We start from the raw sequence: 15,459 nt of genomic DNA on the forward strand, positions 1-15,459 counted from the left end.
GCCCAGAGCAGGGCGCAAATTCCCTCTCACCTTGTAGCCTCATCAGTCACAGGCACTGTGGCCCCGCCACTGCCTGTGTGGGGTGGGGGGACACAGCGTTTAAGGTGGGGACCAAGTGTGAGCGGGCACAGAGTGGGCACCCAGAAGCATCGGCTTTTAGAATGGGCTTCTCCACGGCTCAGGGGACTCCAGAGACCCAAAGCCCAGCCTGTGTCAGCGCGAGAGCCCGAGACTTGGACCATTTTGGAGACTTCAGCGTCCTAGTCTACGTCAGGGCCAGTGGTCTCCTTGGCCTTCCTTCTTCTGCACAGATATCTACACAGAAGGGCCAGGTGCCAGGGTGCTGCCTGCACTGAAGCCACTTTGATGTCCCGGGTGGAGCTAGACTTGATGAAAGCCCTGGCTTCGAGGAATGGGGTGCGGGAAGGCTGAATGGAGACAGGTCTGGGCCCCAGTCCAGCTTTACCCACACTAGTGGTGGGCCCCTTCCAGGCACCCATGGTGTCAGACACAGGAATGCCACCAGGGGGCGCATGGGGCCAGCAAACGGCTCCCCACCAGAGTGTGCTGTGGTGTTCGTGGGTGCCAAGGCCACGGCGCACTAACCTCCACCAGCCCTTTCCCAAGGCCCAAGACCCAACTCTCCAACACTCCACCCCTTCCTCAAAGTGTTCAAGGTCCTCCCTTCCCACCCCCATTAGGGTTTCCAACTGTCTGCCAGAGGAAAGCTCTGGAGCGTGAGTCTCTGTGTGGGAGACGAGGGATAGTTCTCAAATCCAGGGTGAGCTGCGCCTGTGGTTCCGGGATGAGGTTTCATCCAGGCACGCCGCATCTCCACGACCCCACTTCCAGAAGCTCCCAGCAGCTGGGCCTTCAGAACCTACAAGCTCTAAGCACAGGCCTTTCTCAGCCACCAGCCTGGGAGACAATGACCCTTTCCCACCCTGGGCCTCCCCGTCTGCCCCTCCACACCCCTTTGGACCCAACTTTCCAGAATAAAAAGAAATATCCAGCACCAGGGAGAGATATCTGACAGCAATAAATTTATTAAGTATCCCCCCCCAAAATAGAAACACAAACCAGTAAAAAAAAACAAAAGAAAACAAAACAAACCATAAAACAGGCCTGGAGCTGACAAGAAAGCAGACACAGAAGTGGACCTGACCTATGGTGGGAAGACGGGACTCATGTGGGGTGGGGATGCCGTAAATACTGGAGGACAAACACTCAGGAGCCCTAGGGTGCCGTGACCAGAGCTGGTGGGGACAAGGCTGGGGGTGGTGTCAGTGGCGGCATGGCTCTGGGGGACAGGCCTCTTGGCCACAGCCACAGCCTGGCTCTGCCCCTCCAGCTGCTTCATTTGGGGCCCTGAGCCTCAGACTCCTCCTCATCGTCTTCGTACATCTCGCCCTCCTCCTCGGCCGTGGCGTCCTGGTACTGCTGGTACTCGGACACCAGGTCGTTCATGTTGCTCTCGGCCTCAGTGAACTCCATCTCGTCCATGCCCTCGCCCGTGTACCAGTGCAGGAAGGCCTTGCGCCGGAACATGGCAGTGAACTGCTCCGAGATGCGCTTGAACAGCTCCTGGATGGCCGTGCTATTGCCGATGAAGGTGGAGGACATCTTGAGCCCCCGGGGTGGGATGTCGCACACGGCCACCTTCACGTTGTTGGGGATCCACTCCACGAAGTAGCTGCTGTTCTTGCTCTGGATGGCCAGCATCTGCTCGTCCACCTCCTTCATGGACATGCGCCCGCGGAAGACAGTGGCCACGGTCAGGTAGCGGCCGTGGCGGGGGTCGCAGGCAGCCATCATGTTCTTGGCGTCGAACATCTGCTGGGTGAGCTCAGGCACCGTGAGCGCGCGGTACTGCTGGCTGCCCCTGGCGGTGAGCGGCGCGAAGCCGGGCATGAAGAAGTGCAGGCGGGGGAAGGGCACCATGTTCACGGCCAGCTTGCGCAGGTCAGCATTGAGCTGGCCGGGGAAGCGGAGGGAAGTGGTGACGCCGCTCATGGTGGCCGACACCAGGTGGTTGAGGTCGCCGTAGGTGGGCGTGGCCAGCTTGAGGGTGCGGAAGCAGATGTCGTACAAAGCCTCATTGTCGATGCAGTAGGTCTCGTCCGTGTTCTCCACCAGCTGGTGGATGGACAGCGTGGCATTGTAGGGCTCCACCACCGTGTCCGACACCTTGGGCGAGGGTACCACGCTGAAGGTGTTCATGATGCGGTCAGGGTACTCCTCGCGCACCTTGCTGATGAGCAGTGTGCCCATCCCAGACCCTGTGCCCCCACCGAGAGAGTGGGTCAGCTGGAAGCCCTGCAGGCAGTCGCAATTCTCACACTCCTTCCGCACCACGTCCAGGACGGAGTCCACCAGCTCAGCGCCCTCGGTGTAGTGACCCTTGGCCCAGTTGTTGCCAGCCCCGCTCTGACCTGTGGGGGTAGGGGGGCAGCAGGAAAGGGACACAGACTAGTCAGACCTACGGCGCCTGCCTGAACATGCCATCCACAGAGCAACTGTGGAAGCTCTGTGCCTGTTTCCTCCCTGTGAAGTGGGGTGCCCACACCTTCTCACTCCCTCCATGGCCCTCCACACCAGCCATGCTGCATGCTGGAGACCCCTGTGTTAAGGGCCTGGTGCCCAGTGTTAAGGGCTCTGGACAGGAATTGAGAACCTGGAGTGGCAGGTCCTGCTTTGCCTCCGTAGGGGGGTTCTGCGGGAGTCTATCAGCCCTCCCCTCCAAGTTCTGGCTCGCCATGCGGGAGGTGTAAACTATAACCCCCAGAATTCCTTGCAGCTTGGGGTCTGAATGTGGATTGATATCCGTCAATTGGGGTGCTGAGGTCCAGAAGACAGAAATGGGGTGAGGCACTCTTGATCACAGCAATGCTGCATGTCCGTGAACTTGAGTCCTCTGGAGACTGACTCCTGTCCTGCCAACTCTGTAACAGTCCTATAAGCTCAATTCTCTGTTTCACACATTGTTCTGCTTGCAATACACAAGTGGTTTCTATTCCCTGCCCAGAACCCTTTCTCTAGGCCTCTGTTGCCAAATGCAAAATGTGAAGGTCAGTTCTGTCCTGCTAAGGGGTGACTTTGCCCTGTTGTTTCTGCTGACCTGGATTTGCCTGTGATGGTGTCTGCCTCAGAGTGTGGGACAAGGGAAACTTACCGAAGATGAAGTTGTCAGGCCTGAAAAGATGCCCAAAGGCCCCAGACCGGACGCTGTCCATGGTTCCGGGCTCAAGGTCCACCAGAATGGCCCGAGGCACGTACTTATGAGCTGAGGGGAAAGGGGTGGGTTATGTGGGTCACAGAGGGTCAGGGGCTCCTCCTGCCCTCTGAATCCTGCCCTGGCCTGCCAGAGTCATGGGGTCACCAAAAGCGCTCAGACTGGGGTCAGAGAGGCTGGAACCATGTGTGAAATGGGGACCACGGTCAACACCCCAGACGGCCACGACCACGTACTACATCCCCGTGGACAGGTTAGTATTTCTCCAGTTCACTATGGACATCATGTTACACCAGTGGCTAAGTGGCCCCTGCTCTAGACCCCCCATGGGCTTCCTGAGGAGCCTCCAGGACCCTGCCCAGCCCTGTCCATCCCCTAGACTGCAGGTGTCATGTGAGGGTCACACATATCTGAATCTCACTGGTGGCAGTCCCTAGGGTTCCTCATCTCTGCTTTGTGAGTCTTGGGTAACCCTGCCAAACAACCAATAGGAGGGCGTCAAGGAGCCCTTTCCCCCCTCCCCCCAGACCCAGCGTGGGGGCAGGGTGGGAGCTCACAGGAGGCTTCGTTGTAGTAGACGCTGATGCGCTCCAGCTGCAGGTCTGAGTCCCCCACATAGTTGCCGCTGGGGTCTATGCCATGCTCGTCACTGATGACCTCCCAGAACTGCAGGGGGAAAGAAGGGTCAGCCGGTGCTTACGACCCCCACCAGGCCCTTTCCCTCCCATGGACTCAGCCCTGGGTGTAAAGTTAGGGGCCTGGACTTGAAGCTTGCACTAGCCCTTCTGAGTGACTTCAGAGAAGAGCTCCAAGCTCTGTCGTCTGTCAGAAAATTATCATAGTAAATACGTACATCGACTGTCTGTACGTTCATGGTGCCTGGTGCCCTCAGAGTGGCTCAGGGCTCAACTGACACAGACCCAGGCTCCCCAGACTCTCCTCTGCACTTGCTAACCAGGAGTCTTGGACAGCCCACTCCTCCATGAGGGGTCAGTAATAAACACCCTCTTGGGGCAATTTTCTTTATTCTCTCTTTTCAGATGAAGGAACCAAGGCACAGAGAAGGCAAAGAACTGTCTACAGAGACAGAGTCCAGGATTCACATGCCCTTTCGTGTCCTGGCAAAGATGTCCAGAGACAGGGCCTGGCAGGGTCCCATATCTCATCAGCCTCAGCCAATGAGAACCACAGGGGCCCTGGGTAGGGCATGACTCGCCTGATTCACCCAGCCTGTCTGCGAAGAGCTGGCACAGCCCAGACTCCCAGAGTTCGCTCTCTCCACTGCCTACTGTCACCCACCCTACACCTCCCTGGACTGGAACCCATAGCGCTTCTCAAAATCTGCTCCCAGGGCACAAAAGCACGGAGCAGGGTCTACATTCAGGAGCTGGACCACCTCTTCCTATCTGTGTGACCCTGGGCAGGTCCTGAAGATTCTCTGTGCCTCAGGGTCCTCATCTGTTCATTGGCCTGATGGTGAAAGCAAGTCTCTGTGGGAATAAAGCGAGTTAATCGTGTGAAGCATGTGAATGCGTGCATGTGTGTCAGCACACGAAGACACATCCCCTGGGTGAAGGGAAGGCTGCACAGAGCTTGGCCCGCACCCCAACGACATTTCCAAGCTGCGCGGAGCACAGTGGGCCCATGCCGGGAGGATCATTAGTCAAACGCAGTGTGACTTCCCAGTGCCCCAACCCTTTGCTCCTCAGGGCTGGAGTGATTTTCAGAAGATGAATGGTATGAAGGCCTCGAGAAATAACAAGCCTCTACATGTCAGTCATGTGCTGGTAAAAAGACAGCTCAGTGAAGAAAGCAGTTAGAACCCAGGTTGCACATATTTATAGAGATGTCTCTAACAGAGGTATCTGCTCCAGGGACCTGGGCCTGGGAATGTGGGTCTGGGCTGGGGGAAAGGTCTTTTCACTGTTTACCCTTTGGCTCTTTTGGAATTGTCACATGTTAATTTCTAAACAACAACAAAAGATTAGTTAGAAAATATTTTTTAAAACTCTGATAATTAGGGGCACCTGGGTGGCTCAGTCCGTGAAGCGTCTGCCTTTGGCTCAGGTCATGATCCCGGGGTCCTGGGTTCAAGTCCCACATTGGGCTCCCTGCTCAGCGGGGAGCCTGCTTCTCCCTCTGTGTCTGACCTTCCCCCCTGCTGGTGCTCTCGCTTGCTCTGTCTCTCTCAAATGAATAAATAAGAAATATTTTTTAAAAATAAATAAAAGATTGAAACTCTGATCATTACGAACAGTGTTATCATTATTATAAAATGCATAGAAAAGTCTTGTCAGTGCACCCAGAGAGGCTGTTACCGGAGGTCATCACTCAGAGAGGGTAGGGGCTGGATTTGCTCCCTGTTTTGTCATTGTTAACTGTTCTTTTTACACTGTGGGTGTTAATTTTGTATTTAGAAAAAATAAACACAAGGAAATGTCACTGAGGCATTCAGGGCCTGATCAGAACTTCCTACCACTGCTTGGGTCTCCATGGCCTCCTCGGCCCAAGGCCTGCATTAAAGTGGGAGCCAGGGGCTTGGTCCCCAGAGCTCTGAGACACCCCAGCCCCTGCAGAGGAGTGAAGAGCTGGAGACAGCAAGTGTGGGGCCAGGACAGATGGAGTCAGTCACCCTGCCATCAACACATCTACAGAGAGTTACTGAAAATGCATCTCTGGAAAGCATGGTCCTCCAGGAGGTAATGGACCAGATCCCAGTACCAGTCCGTGTGTGCCACTGACTCCCTCACTTGGGACCTCAGTTTTCTCATCTGTAAAGTGGACACAATTATAGTACCCACATTAAGGGGTTAGCACAAGGCCTGATGCATTCAGCAAATGGTGGCTTCATTGAGTTAAAATAGTAGATGCTATTTTAAATCTCTAACCCATATGCACAGATAACAAATAAAAATAAAGGTTTTAAAATATCAATATACTTTGGGATACCGTGAAGCAGTAAAACGTCATCACTGACACGAGCACATCCCCGAGACACATCCTTGAGGACAAAGCACATTGCATGATGATGTATAGAGTGAAAAGGGAACCTCAGAAGATGTTACATTTTTCTACAAAGATATATATAGGTGCACATGCAGAGGAAACAGGCTGGAAGAATGGAAAACAAAATTATTCCCCCAGGAGAGCAGGACCTCGGGGCATGAGGTGGCTAAATGGGCACTTTGGCCTTATCTGCACTGTTTCAACTTTTTAGAAGAATATATTAATAATTGCTTTTGTAGTTAAAACTAATAAAAATGTGATTTAAAATAAGTATCTTATCAGTAAAATATATTATGTAGTATTTAATCAATAATAAAATACAATTTTGTAAACTAAATAAGGAATAATTGTGACCATCACTACAGTTGAGAAAACTGCCAGGTGGCGCGTGGACCCCAGGGTCCTGGCCAAGGCTCCTACTTCAGACTTCAGACCCCCGCGCCCTCGGCGCTGTCCGTGGTGCTGATCTCTGGCCGCGTCCCCGCTCCGGGGCCCGGGAGGCGTCGGCCAAGGCAAGTGGGGGCCAGCGGCTCCGCGGAGGGAGGGACTGCCGACTCCTGGGCGTTAAAACCTTTCAGGACCTCGAAGCCTCTCCCCACCCCAAGCACAGCGAGCGCTACAGTGACCCATGTAGGAGGCGGGTTCAAGGAAACCAGGAAATCCCTCCCCCCATTGGCGGTCAGGGCCAGGGCCCGCCCCTCTGAGGCTCCGCCCAGCGGCCGAGGGAAAGGGGCGCAGACAAAGGCTGCTGAATGGCCCTGCACCCCAGAGGCGAAGGATGAGGTCCCGGATTCATCCGCCTGTTGTGTGGCGGCTGTGGGAGGGGGAGCGTCCCCGCCCATCCTAACGGATCCGTGCAGACCTAGACTCAAACCCCTGCCCTGTCCCTCCTGGGCGGTGCCTCAACTTCCCGGAGCGACCCCGGGGGAAGGACGATCTCGTATCTCACCGCATCTCTGTGAGGTGGTGTTCCTGAACACGGGGCCCAGCGCTCAATACGCAGCGATCTTTGTCCCGAGTGTACTGCCGTCAAGCTACCGCTCAGGAGAGGTGTGTCTCTCCTGGCCCCAATCGCCCTGACCTCTCTCCATCCCCCACAGCCAGGCCCATTGCTAGAGCAGGGGTGGGGCCGAGCCAGGCACCTCTCCAGGGCGGGCAGGCAGGACAGCAGCCGCCCTTGCCCACCCGTCAGCTGCTGCTGGTGATGGGAAGGAAAAGTTTGCTCACTCCCCTTGCCAAGGAGCCCACAGCCACGATGAGATCAGGAAACAGAAATGGCCAATGACCTGCCTGTCCACAGGGCAAATGGCAGCATCCTCTGGGCCCTCAAATTACCTACCTGGGGCCTGGCCCCGGGGGCTTGAGCCCTTTCTTTGAGTTTGGTCTCTGGAGACTTTCGAGGACAAGCAGGCCAGAAGGGAACTGCTCAACTGCTGTCATGGGTCACCAAAAAAGGCAGAGGTGGAAAAGAAAGAAACAATTCCTCTCCCCACAAAATCCACCTTTCTCTGGTTTGATCAGATACTAATTTTTAAAACAACATAAAGTAAGAAAATCAACCCAAAAGGAATAAAAAATAATGGGCAAACCCAGGAGGCCACATCTCTAAGAAGCAGGAAAAAAATCTCAGCCAAGGACACTTGTCCAGCACTCAGGTTACTGGCTCTGCCTTCCTCCCTCCCCCTCCTGCCACACACCCCCCCCCTCCAACCCCAGCTATAGCCAGGGTGTGGACCTGCCTTTGCTTGATAAGTGTCTGTCCCAGCCATAGAGGGGAGGGGTGCATAACCAGATCACCACTCCCCTAGGCTCAGGCAGAACTCAGGGCTGCCCTCCCTCCCCCCAGTGACCCCTGACCCTCTGAGGAGCAGATGTTCAGGGCAGGCCTGGCCCCTGTGACCACATTAATGAGCCCTCCGCCCCTCCCACCTGGCCAGGGCAGCTGTCAGTGACTGCCCCAGGAGCCCTGATTTGATTTGCGGCCACCATCCCCCAGGCCTCCCCCTCTCCCAGCTCCTTCCTGGGGCAGGCACAGCTGTTTCTTCGGGTGATTAGGGAGTCTCCCTGGTACCACCCCTCCGCCCCATCCAAGTCGCCTCCACCCTAGAGAAGAAGTTGCAATTTACATGTCAGCCACGAGGCTGCCCCAGCCCTGTTGTAATTAGCTTTTTGTTCTTGCCTGGTTTCCATGGCAACAGCCTCCAGAGGAACCCCTTCCTAGGCCCCTTCCCCTCCAAGACCGGTCTCCTCCCACTGCCTCCTTTGGGAAACCCGCCTTGCTCCACTCCCACCCTGGGTCCCTGGCCTTGGTCCTGACAAAGCCACCCCCCACCCCCACCCAGTTCCCCTGTTTTGTTCTGTGGGGTGCCCCAGTGGATAGCAGGCCCCACCCACCTAGCCTGAGTCCTGGGCTGGACGTCTGCTGGGATTGAGAGCCAGGGGGGCAGGGGTAGCATGGCTCTGTCTCGCACTTGCTGTGTGACCTTGGGCAAGGGACAGTCTCCCTGGACTTGGGGATGTGACACCTGTCTCCTAGGTTCCAGTGGGGATTATACCACCTCCTCTTCCCCTTAGTCCCAACATCTTCGAGGTGACTAACAATGGAGGGGAGGGGCCCGGTGGTGATGCAGCTCTCCATCCCAGGAGATGGGCTTTGTTCCTACGTTCCACCCCCAGACTCCACAGTCCCTGGGTGGGTGCTGTCCAAACCCACGGGAGGTTTGCCCGGGCTGGGCGGAGCTGAGGGAGAGTCCGGTCCTGGACCAAGGTCACCCCGAGTCTGGGCCCAACCCCTCCCCCAACAAAAGAATAGGGTGGGGTCAGGAAGCTGAGGGTGGTAACAGAGAGGTTGGGGGCATGGGGGTGGCTATGGACGCTTGCGGACCGCCTGTTCCTGGGGGAAGTGGGAGCAGGGCAGACAGAATCATTTCGGCTTTGAAGGGAACGCCCCACCCAAACCTGCCCACCCCACCCATCTCGCTCAGGGCTGAGTTGCGACCCCAAAGAAGAGGACCACGCCCAGACAGTCCCCGCAGCTGCAGCCGTTGTGGATGGAGCCCAGCCGCCGACTTGCGGGGCGCTCCCGCACGCCTGAGGTAACCCGGCAGGGACAGAGAAGACGGTGTGGACGTGGCAGGGCAGGGATCCCGGTGCCCCCGCCGCCCGGCGCGGGGCCCGGCTCGTCCCTTTGTTCCTGGCTTCGCAGCGGCAAGTGCGGCTCGGGGTGCGGCGCCTCCCTGCTTCCCTCCCTCCGGGGCCCGGCTCTGGGTGGGGAGGCGGGTTGCGCGCCGGTGTCAGGGCCCGGAGCCTGGGCCGGGGGCGGGGGTGGGGGTGGGGGGGCGGCGCGCGTCCTCACCTTGGCCCCGATCTGGTTGCCGCACTGGCCGGCCTGGATGTGCACGATCTCCCTCATGCTCGGTGCGTGTGGCGGGCGGCTGCGGGACACGCGCGTACGGGCCGGGGCTGGCTGCGGAGGGTCGGCCGCCCCCGCCGGCCGCTCTTATAGGCTGGGCCCCGCCCGCAGCGCCCGGCCTGGCGTCACCGCGCGCGGCCAATCAGCGGACGCCGCCGCAGAATGCAGCACCGGCCCTGCAGCATCAGCACCGCGCATCCCCGCTCCGCCGCGCGATGCGGCGCTCCTCCCGCCGCCTCCTCCCGCCGCCACCAGGGTCTGGGGGGTCCGCGGGGAGGGGGGCGGGAGTCTGGGGGCCCCGCACACTGAAGGGAGGGGCTGGCGAGCTCCAGGGAGGACAATAGAAGCCCCTCTTGGCTCTCGGACCCCGCCCAGGCTGCCCTCTCGGGTCCCACCTCTGCGGCAGCCCCACCCCACGGCTTTGCAAGGACAGTCTTTCTTCTCCACACCCATTCAGGGACCAACCCCATGTTCCCACCCCAAAGACCGAGATGGACGCCTCTTAGCTCCCTGTCTTGTGGCATGAAGGGACAAACAAGGCACTCTGAGCTTTGCTGGATCCCTTAGGGGTGGGGGAGGCAGGAAAAGGCTGCAGCAGGCATTGAAACCTCCAGAAGAAAGCATGCGGCAGGGCTCAGAAACGCCTAGTCAGAAGGGCGGCGGGTTACAATGGCAGCTCTGAGCTGCGCGGTCCTTCTCTGCAGTGGGGCATACCACCCACCCCTCCTCCCTCAGGACCTGGTACATGGGGATGTACCTTGCCAGGCACAGTGCCTGGTACGCAGCCGCTGCTCAATGAATACTGGTGTCAGGAATTACTGAAAGGACACAAGCCAGGAGAGGGACTGACAGGGTGGGGGAATGGTAGGCAGTGATTTCTGTCTGACTCACGTCCTGGTGTCACCTGGACTCTTGGTCCAAGTGAGGCCAACACACCATGGTGGTAAGGGCTATGTAGTGAGACAGTGTGTGCGTAAAGCAGAGATGGGGGATTCTTGGGGGGAAATGGGGAAAGAGGGTCCCCTGGGAAGAAGAGAAAGGAGGGTATCAAGTTGACATGCAGTATAGACATTATATTACACATACATAATACCGCTGGCTTAATATTCTACTGGGATCAGACATTGTAGTGAAACCACGTTATAACAAAGTCCTTCTGATATTTCAGGTCCCACGAACAGCCGGCTGAACAGGCCTGTCTAGGCTGCGCTCAGGAGTGCATTGACAGGGTGTGGCTGTGCATAAGCCCCTCTTTCCCCCCACCCTGAAGCTCTTCAGTTTGGCTAGTCTAGAAGTGGGTCTTTTGTTCTCAAGAGACACCCCTCCCCCACAATGTGTCCATGATGTGGCTTTCTGTGGTTGGCTTCCGGCTGCCTGGGGCCCCTCCCTGTCCCCCGTTCAGGGGGTCCTTGGTGAGCATTTGGCTCTTCCCCAGAGCTGGCTGCACCTCCCTGTCTGAGCAAAGGAAGCAGCTTTGCAGCATTCTGTCGGCCAAGACCCGTTATCCACATGCCCTGCCTCCCTGCGTGATGGCGTTGGGCCAGGTCAGCTCTCCCTCCATCCCCAGAGGGCTCTGGTGCCAGGTTCAAGGCTGACTCACCGTCCTGTCTCCCAGGAAAGGCTGGCCCTGCCGGGAACCAGCTCCTGGCCTTGAGGCCAGCAGTCTGGGCTGAAGCTGCCAGCATGGGTGGGGACTGGCAGGGCAGAGTTGGGGGTGGCTGGCCAGTGGCTGCCGAAGACTTTAGACATTACTAGACCTGCCTTCAAACTGGCTGGTACCATCACCCTTGCTACCGCCAAACCTGTATCAGGAAGGGGGTCGACTGCACGCTCAGTATCTGTGGAGGAAACCAGGTGGGCTCTTCAGTGAGAAACCCAGGTTTGCAACAGAGGGAGGACCCAAGGGCTTCCAGCACCAGGCAGCAGGGCTCACCCCAGATGTGTACTCCTTCGCTGCTGGACTTGGACAGTCCCTGGACACCCTCACTCCATTCTGGGAGGCCTTGCCTCAAATACTTCCTACGAGGGCAGTCCTGGGGGAGAGCAGACCCCAACCCCCAGCACACTCTGTGCTGTGGGCAGACATGGAGGAGGGGCAGCATGACTGGGCTGCGACAGGGATGTGCTCAGGCTGAGGTCACATATGGGTCATGGTGGTCCTGCTTCTGCTGCAGCTGAGAGCAGCCTGGACGGTGCTGAGTCGGGTCCCCATGGAGGCGACTGGGGTGGGGCAGCTGCTGTTTCTCACTGTAGTTGCTCTGAGCTGGGGTTTACACCATGAAGAGAAAGCTACGACACAGGCCCCGAGCGGGTGTGATCGGGGCCCCCACACTCTCCCCTTGGACAGTGCCTCAGGCACTCTGGGTCCTTTGGGGCTGTGGCTACTTCACCTGGGCGGGCCAGCCATGGTTTCTGGCTGGTTTCTGGGATTCGCTTCTCCCTGTCCATCACCCTCAACCCCACCCTTGCCCCTCCCCCTTCCTCCTCCCTCCAGCTTCAAGCCATTTCCGGAAGGAGGTGAGGCGGGTGGCGATGAGTCCGCACCAAGCACAGCATTTATTAATAGACGGCTTCCCAGCCCTGAGACCCTGGACACTGGCCCCTGGTTCAGGCTGGCAGCCTCTGCCCTGGCCTGTGCAGGCGCTGGCCGGCCCTGTCTGCCGGGTATGTGCGGCACACGTGGATGGGCCCCCAGCTCTCTGGTCACCACCAAGCCTTAGATCAGCCGCCCTCCACGGCAGCTCCTGTAGATGTGGTCCCTCTGCCTCAAACAGGAGCTCACCGCTTTCGGAAGCAGTCGTGGGGGGCCAGGCCTTGCTGGTCACAAAGCCCCTTTTCTTGGGGCCCTCCTGGGGAGCAGAACTTGTCACGCTCCCCACACTGAGACTCCAGGCACAGATCCCCAGACCCGGCAGCAAAGGTGGGTGTGTGCAGAGCTTGCCTGGTCCCTGGGTGGAGGTGGAGCTCTCCAGGAGTGGGCAGAGACGGAAGCCCGGGACCTGCCTCTGCTGCCTGTGGCCCCACCGTCTCCCCAGCCTCCTCCACGCTCCGCGGCAATCCTGGAGATTGGTGCTTCTTCCTTTCTCCGGCCTCAGAAGGTCCATGCATCCACACCTCCAAATCATCTCGTCTGTCCTTCTTGGCAAGTGACTGTCCCGGTCACATAGGCCACATGATATCACCACCTCCCTCTGCCCAGCACCATGGCCTCAAGCCTGCGGCCTCACCAGGAGCACAGCGCTACCTCTTGGAGCGTCTTTCGGAGCTCCTGGCTGCGGAAGGCGTAGATGAGGGGGTCAACGATGGAGTTGCAGATGATGAGGGTGAGGAAGAGCTTGAAGTTCTTGAAGACGCAGCCACAGGTGGGGTGTTGAGGGCACAGGACCATGAGCGAGAGGTGCAGGAAGAAGGGGCCCCAGCAGAGAAAGAAAATGCCCAGCAGGGTGGTGAGCGTGGCGGCGCCCTTGAGGCCAAAGCCCTGGTGGGCAGGGCGCTGCCCCTTATGGAGACGGGCAATGCCTCGGGCGTGCTGGCAGGCCCGGGCAAGCATGTGGACATACAGCACAGCCATGAGCACCAGCATGGCTACAAAGAAGCTGACAAGACAAAGCAGGACGGCTGTGTGATTGTAGTAGGCAATGAAGAGTGTGCTGGACAGGACGCTAGCCACCCAGATAGCGGAGATGGCCCACCACGCCCGGGGCAGTGTCACGATGCTATGGTATCGCAGCGCGTAGAAGATGGAGATGTAGCGGTCCACGGCAATGGCGCCCAGGAAGCAGAGGCTGGACACCATGGCGCCACAGATGAGTATGTCAATGATGTCGTCCAGCTGCTGCACCACGGCGGCCCGGGTGGCCATGGCGCCTGCCTCTAGCAGCAGCATGACCGTCGTCTCCAGCACGTTGCTCACGCTCACCAGCAGGTCGGACACAGCCAGGCAACAGATGAAGTAATACATGGGCGAGTGCAGGTTGCGGTTCTTGGCGATGGCGGCCACCACCAGCACGTTCTCCACCACACTCACCAGCCCCAGGCCGAGGAAGAGCCCGTCAGGAATGGACACCTCCAGGCACCGGGGCCCTGTCTGGTTGGCAGGCAGCCTGAGGTGAGGGGTGGCTGGAGGGGTGGAGTTGAGGGAGCCCAGCAGCCTCCTCTGGGCGCCCTGTATAGACATAGTCCCAGCAGGGAGCAGGAAGGGACCCTCACTCTCAGGCCTCCCGCTCAGCTCATGGTGCCACCAGCGGGGCTCGTGTCCCCCAGGACCACCCTCACGTTCACCCTCTCCCTGTCTGTACCGATGTCAGCTCGGCAGAAGAGACCGCAGCTTCCCACCAGAGTGGTCGCTTCCCAGCCAGGACCCCAAGCTCCCTTGCACCAACCCCCTAGTCTCTGCGAACCCCAGGCCCTCAGCCCACCTCCCCACCTCTTCTGTGGAGGTGCCGTTGCTCAGGTCCCGACATACATCTTTATGCTGCTTGCTGGCTCATGGCTGGCCAGGCCTCCTCCTTCTCCAGGCTGGGGTGGGCTGAAGTCCCAGAAAGAATGAAGCCTTTCTCCACATCTTTAAAGTCCCCAGAGCCCCTCCTCCTGAGGGTGGCCACATGATGGGCATGCACCCTGGACACACAATCAGAGAGCACCCACGCACAGTACCCCGGCCGGTCTTCCTCCAGGCAGCACAAATGGCAGCCAGGCTCCAAGGACACCTGACTCGGGCTCAGCTGGACGTCTCCCGTCTCACCTGTGCTCAGCCAACCAGTGCTCCCAGCCTGGCTCCTCTCCCTGTGCCTGCCGACGTGGGGGCCTCCTCTACAGCTGCTCCAGGCCCCCTGCAAACACCACCTCTTCCTCGGAGCCATCGCTGATCTCTGGCCACCCACCTGATGCCACTCTGCCACTCGTTGGCTGTTGACCATCCACCCCCAGCCTGAACCCCTAATTCCCTACCCCATGGTAGATGCTAAGGGCAACCCCTGCCCCCCAGGACACCCGCCCCCTTCACGGAGCCCTGTGGAAGGGCATCTGAGTCACACCAGGCTCTTGGTCAGCCTCACCCTCCTGTCGGGGGAGGGGCAGGGACAGAGCTGCCAGCCCTGGCCTGACAGCCCCCACTTCCTCTGCAGAGAAACCACTTCAAGGGCAGACCTCTGTCTCCAGCCACATGGTGCATGGCCAAGACTTGGCCTGCGGGGCCGTGCTCTTTCTCACTGAAGACTGAAGTTCCTCCTCTACAGAGCAGAGCGGGGAGGGGGAACAGAACGGTCTGTGGACAGGGAGCAACTTGAAGCAACAGGACAGGTCAGGGCCTTGTTCAGTGGTGGCTGGGAGGAGGCTGAGAGGGAGGTCTCCGTGTTATCTGTGACATTCCTGTGCAAGCCCACTTTCTCTCCCCCAGCCGAGTGCCAGGAGGCCCACAGGTCATCACACATTCGTGCCCACTTGCAAGTATTGATTTCCCTTACATCGCCAACACCCAACTGACAACGCTGTGCCCCTTTGTGCTTTCTATGGAAGTGCATCACACATGAAAGTACACGACTTGTAAATACGTAGGTTCAGGGATGCCCCAACCTCAACAAAGCCAGGAAAGTAGCACCCAGACCAATCAAGACAACATTAATTGCCCCGGAACAGCGAGGGTGTCTGCCTGCCCTGGAGCCACTCCCTGACACCCTGGTGACCGTGTGTCGCTGTCTTTAATGTACAGACACCACTGGGCATCTCCTGTCTGTCACAAACAGTACCTGCTGGGTATTCCTGTCCCATCTTTTGGCAGACATAGGCCACGTGTTTGTACATGGCGACA

The 15,459-nt window shown here is 58.4% G+C and overlaps 2 protein-coding genes across 2 annotated transcripts; both read right to left on the reverse strand.

The window, feature by feature from the left end:
* Window positions 1-1,019: 1,019 nt before the first annotated feature.
* On the reverse strand, window positions 1,020-9,693 carry TUBB3 (tubulin beta 3 class III). The gene is made up of 4 exons (XM_026493636.4): window positions 9,594-9,693; window positions 3,790-3,898; window positions 3,173-3,283; window positions 1,020-2,432 (listed from the first exon to the last, which is right to left on the reverse strand). Exons 1-4 carry the CDS (start codon window positions 9,648-9,650, stop codon window positions 1,357-1,359), a joined length of 1,353 nt encoding a protein of 450 aa, XP_026349421.2. The 5' UTR covers window positions 9,651-9,693; the 3' UTR covers window positions 1,020-1,356.
* Window positions 9,694-12,873: 3,180 nt separating this feature from the next.
* Window positions 12,874-13,827, reverse strand: MC1R (melanocortin 1 receptor). The gene has a single exon (XM_044382569.1). The coding sequence runs from the start codon at window positions 13,825-13,827 to the stop codon at window positions 12,874-12,876; it is 954 nt and encodes a 317-aa protein (XP_044238504.1).
* Window positions 13,828-15,459: the final 1,632 nt, after the last annotated feature.

The sequence above is a fragment of the Ursus arctos genome, unplaced genomic scaffold (assembly GCF_023065955.2).
Source record: "Ursus arctos isolate Adak ecotype North America unplaced genomic scaffold, UrsArc2.0 scaffold_19, whole genome shotgun sequence".
Classification (NCBI taxonomy): domain Eukaryota; kingdom Metazoa; phylum Chordata; class Mammalia; order Carnivora; family Ursidae; genus Ursus; species Ursus arctos.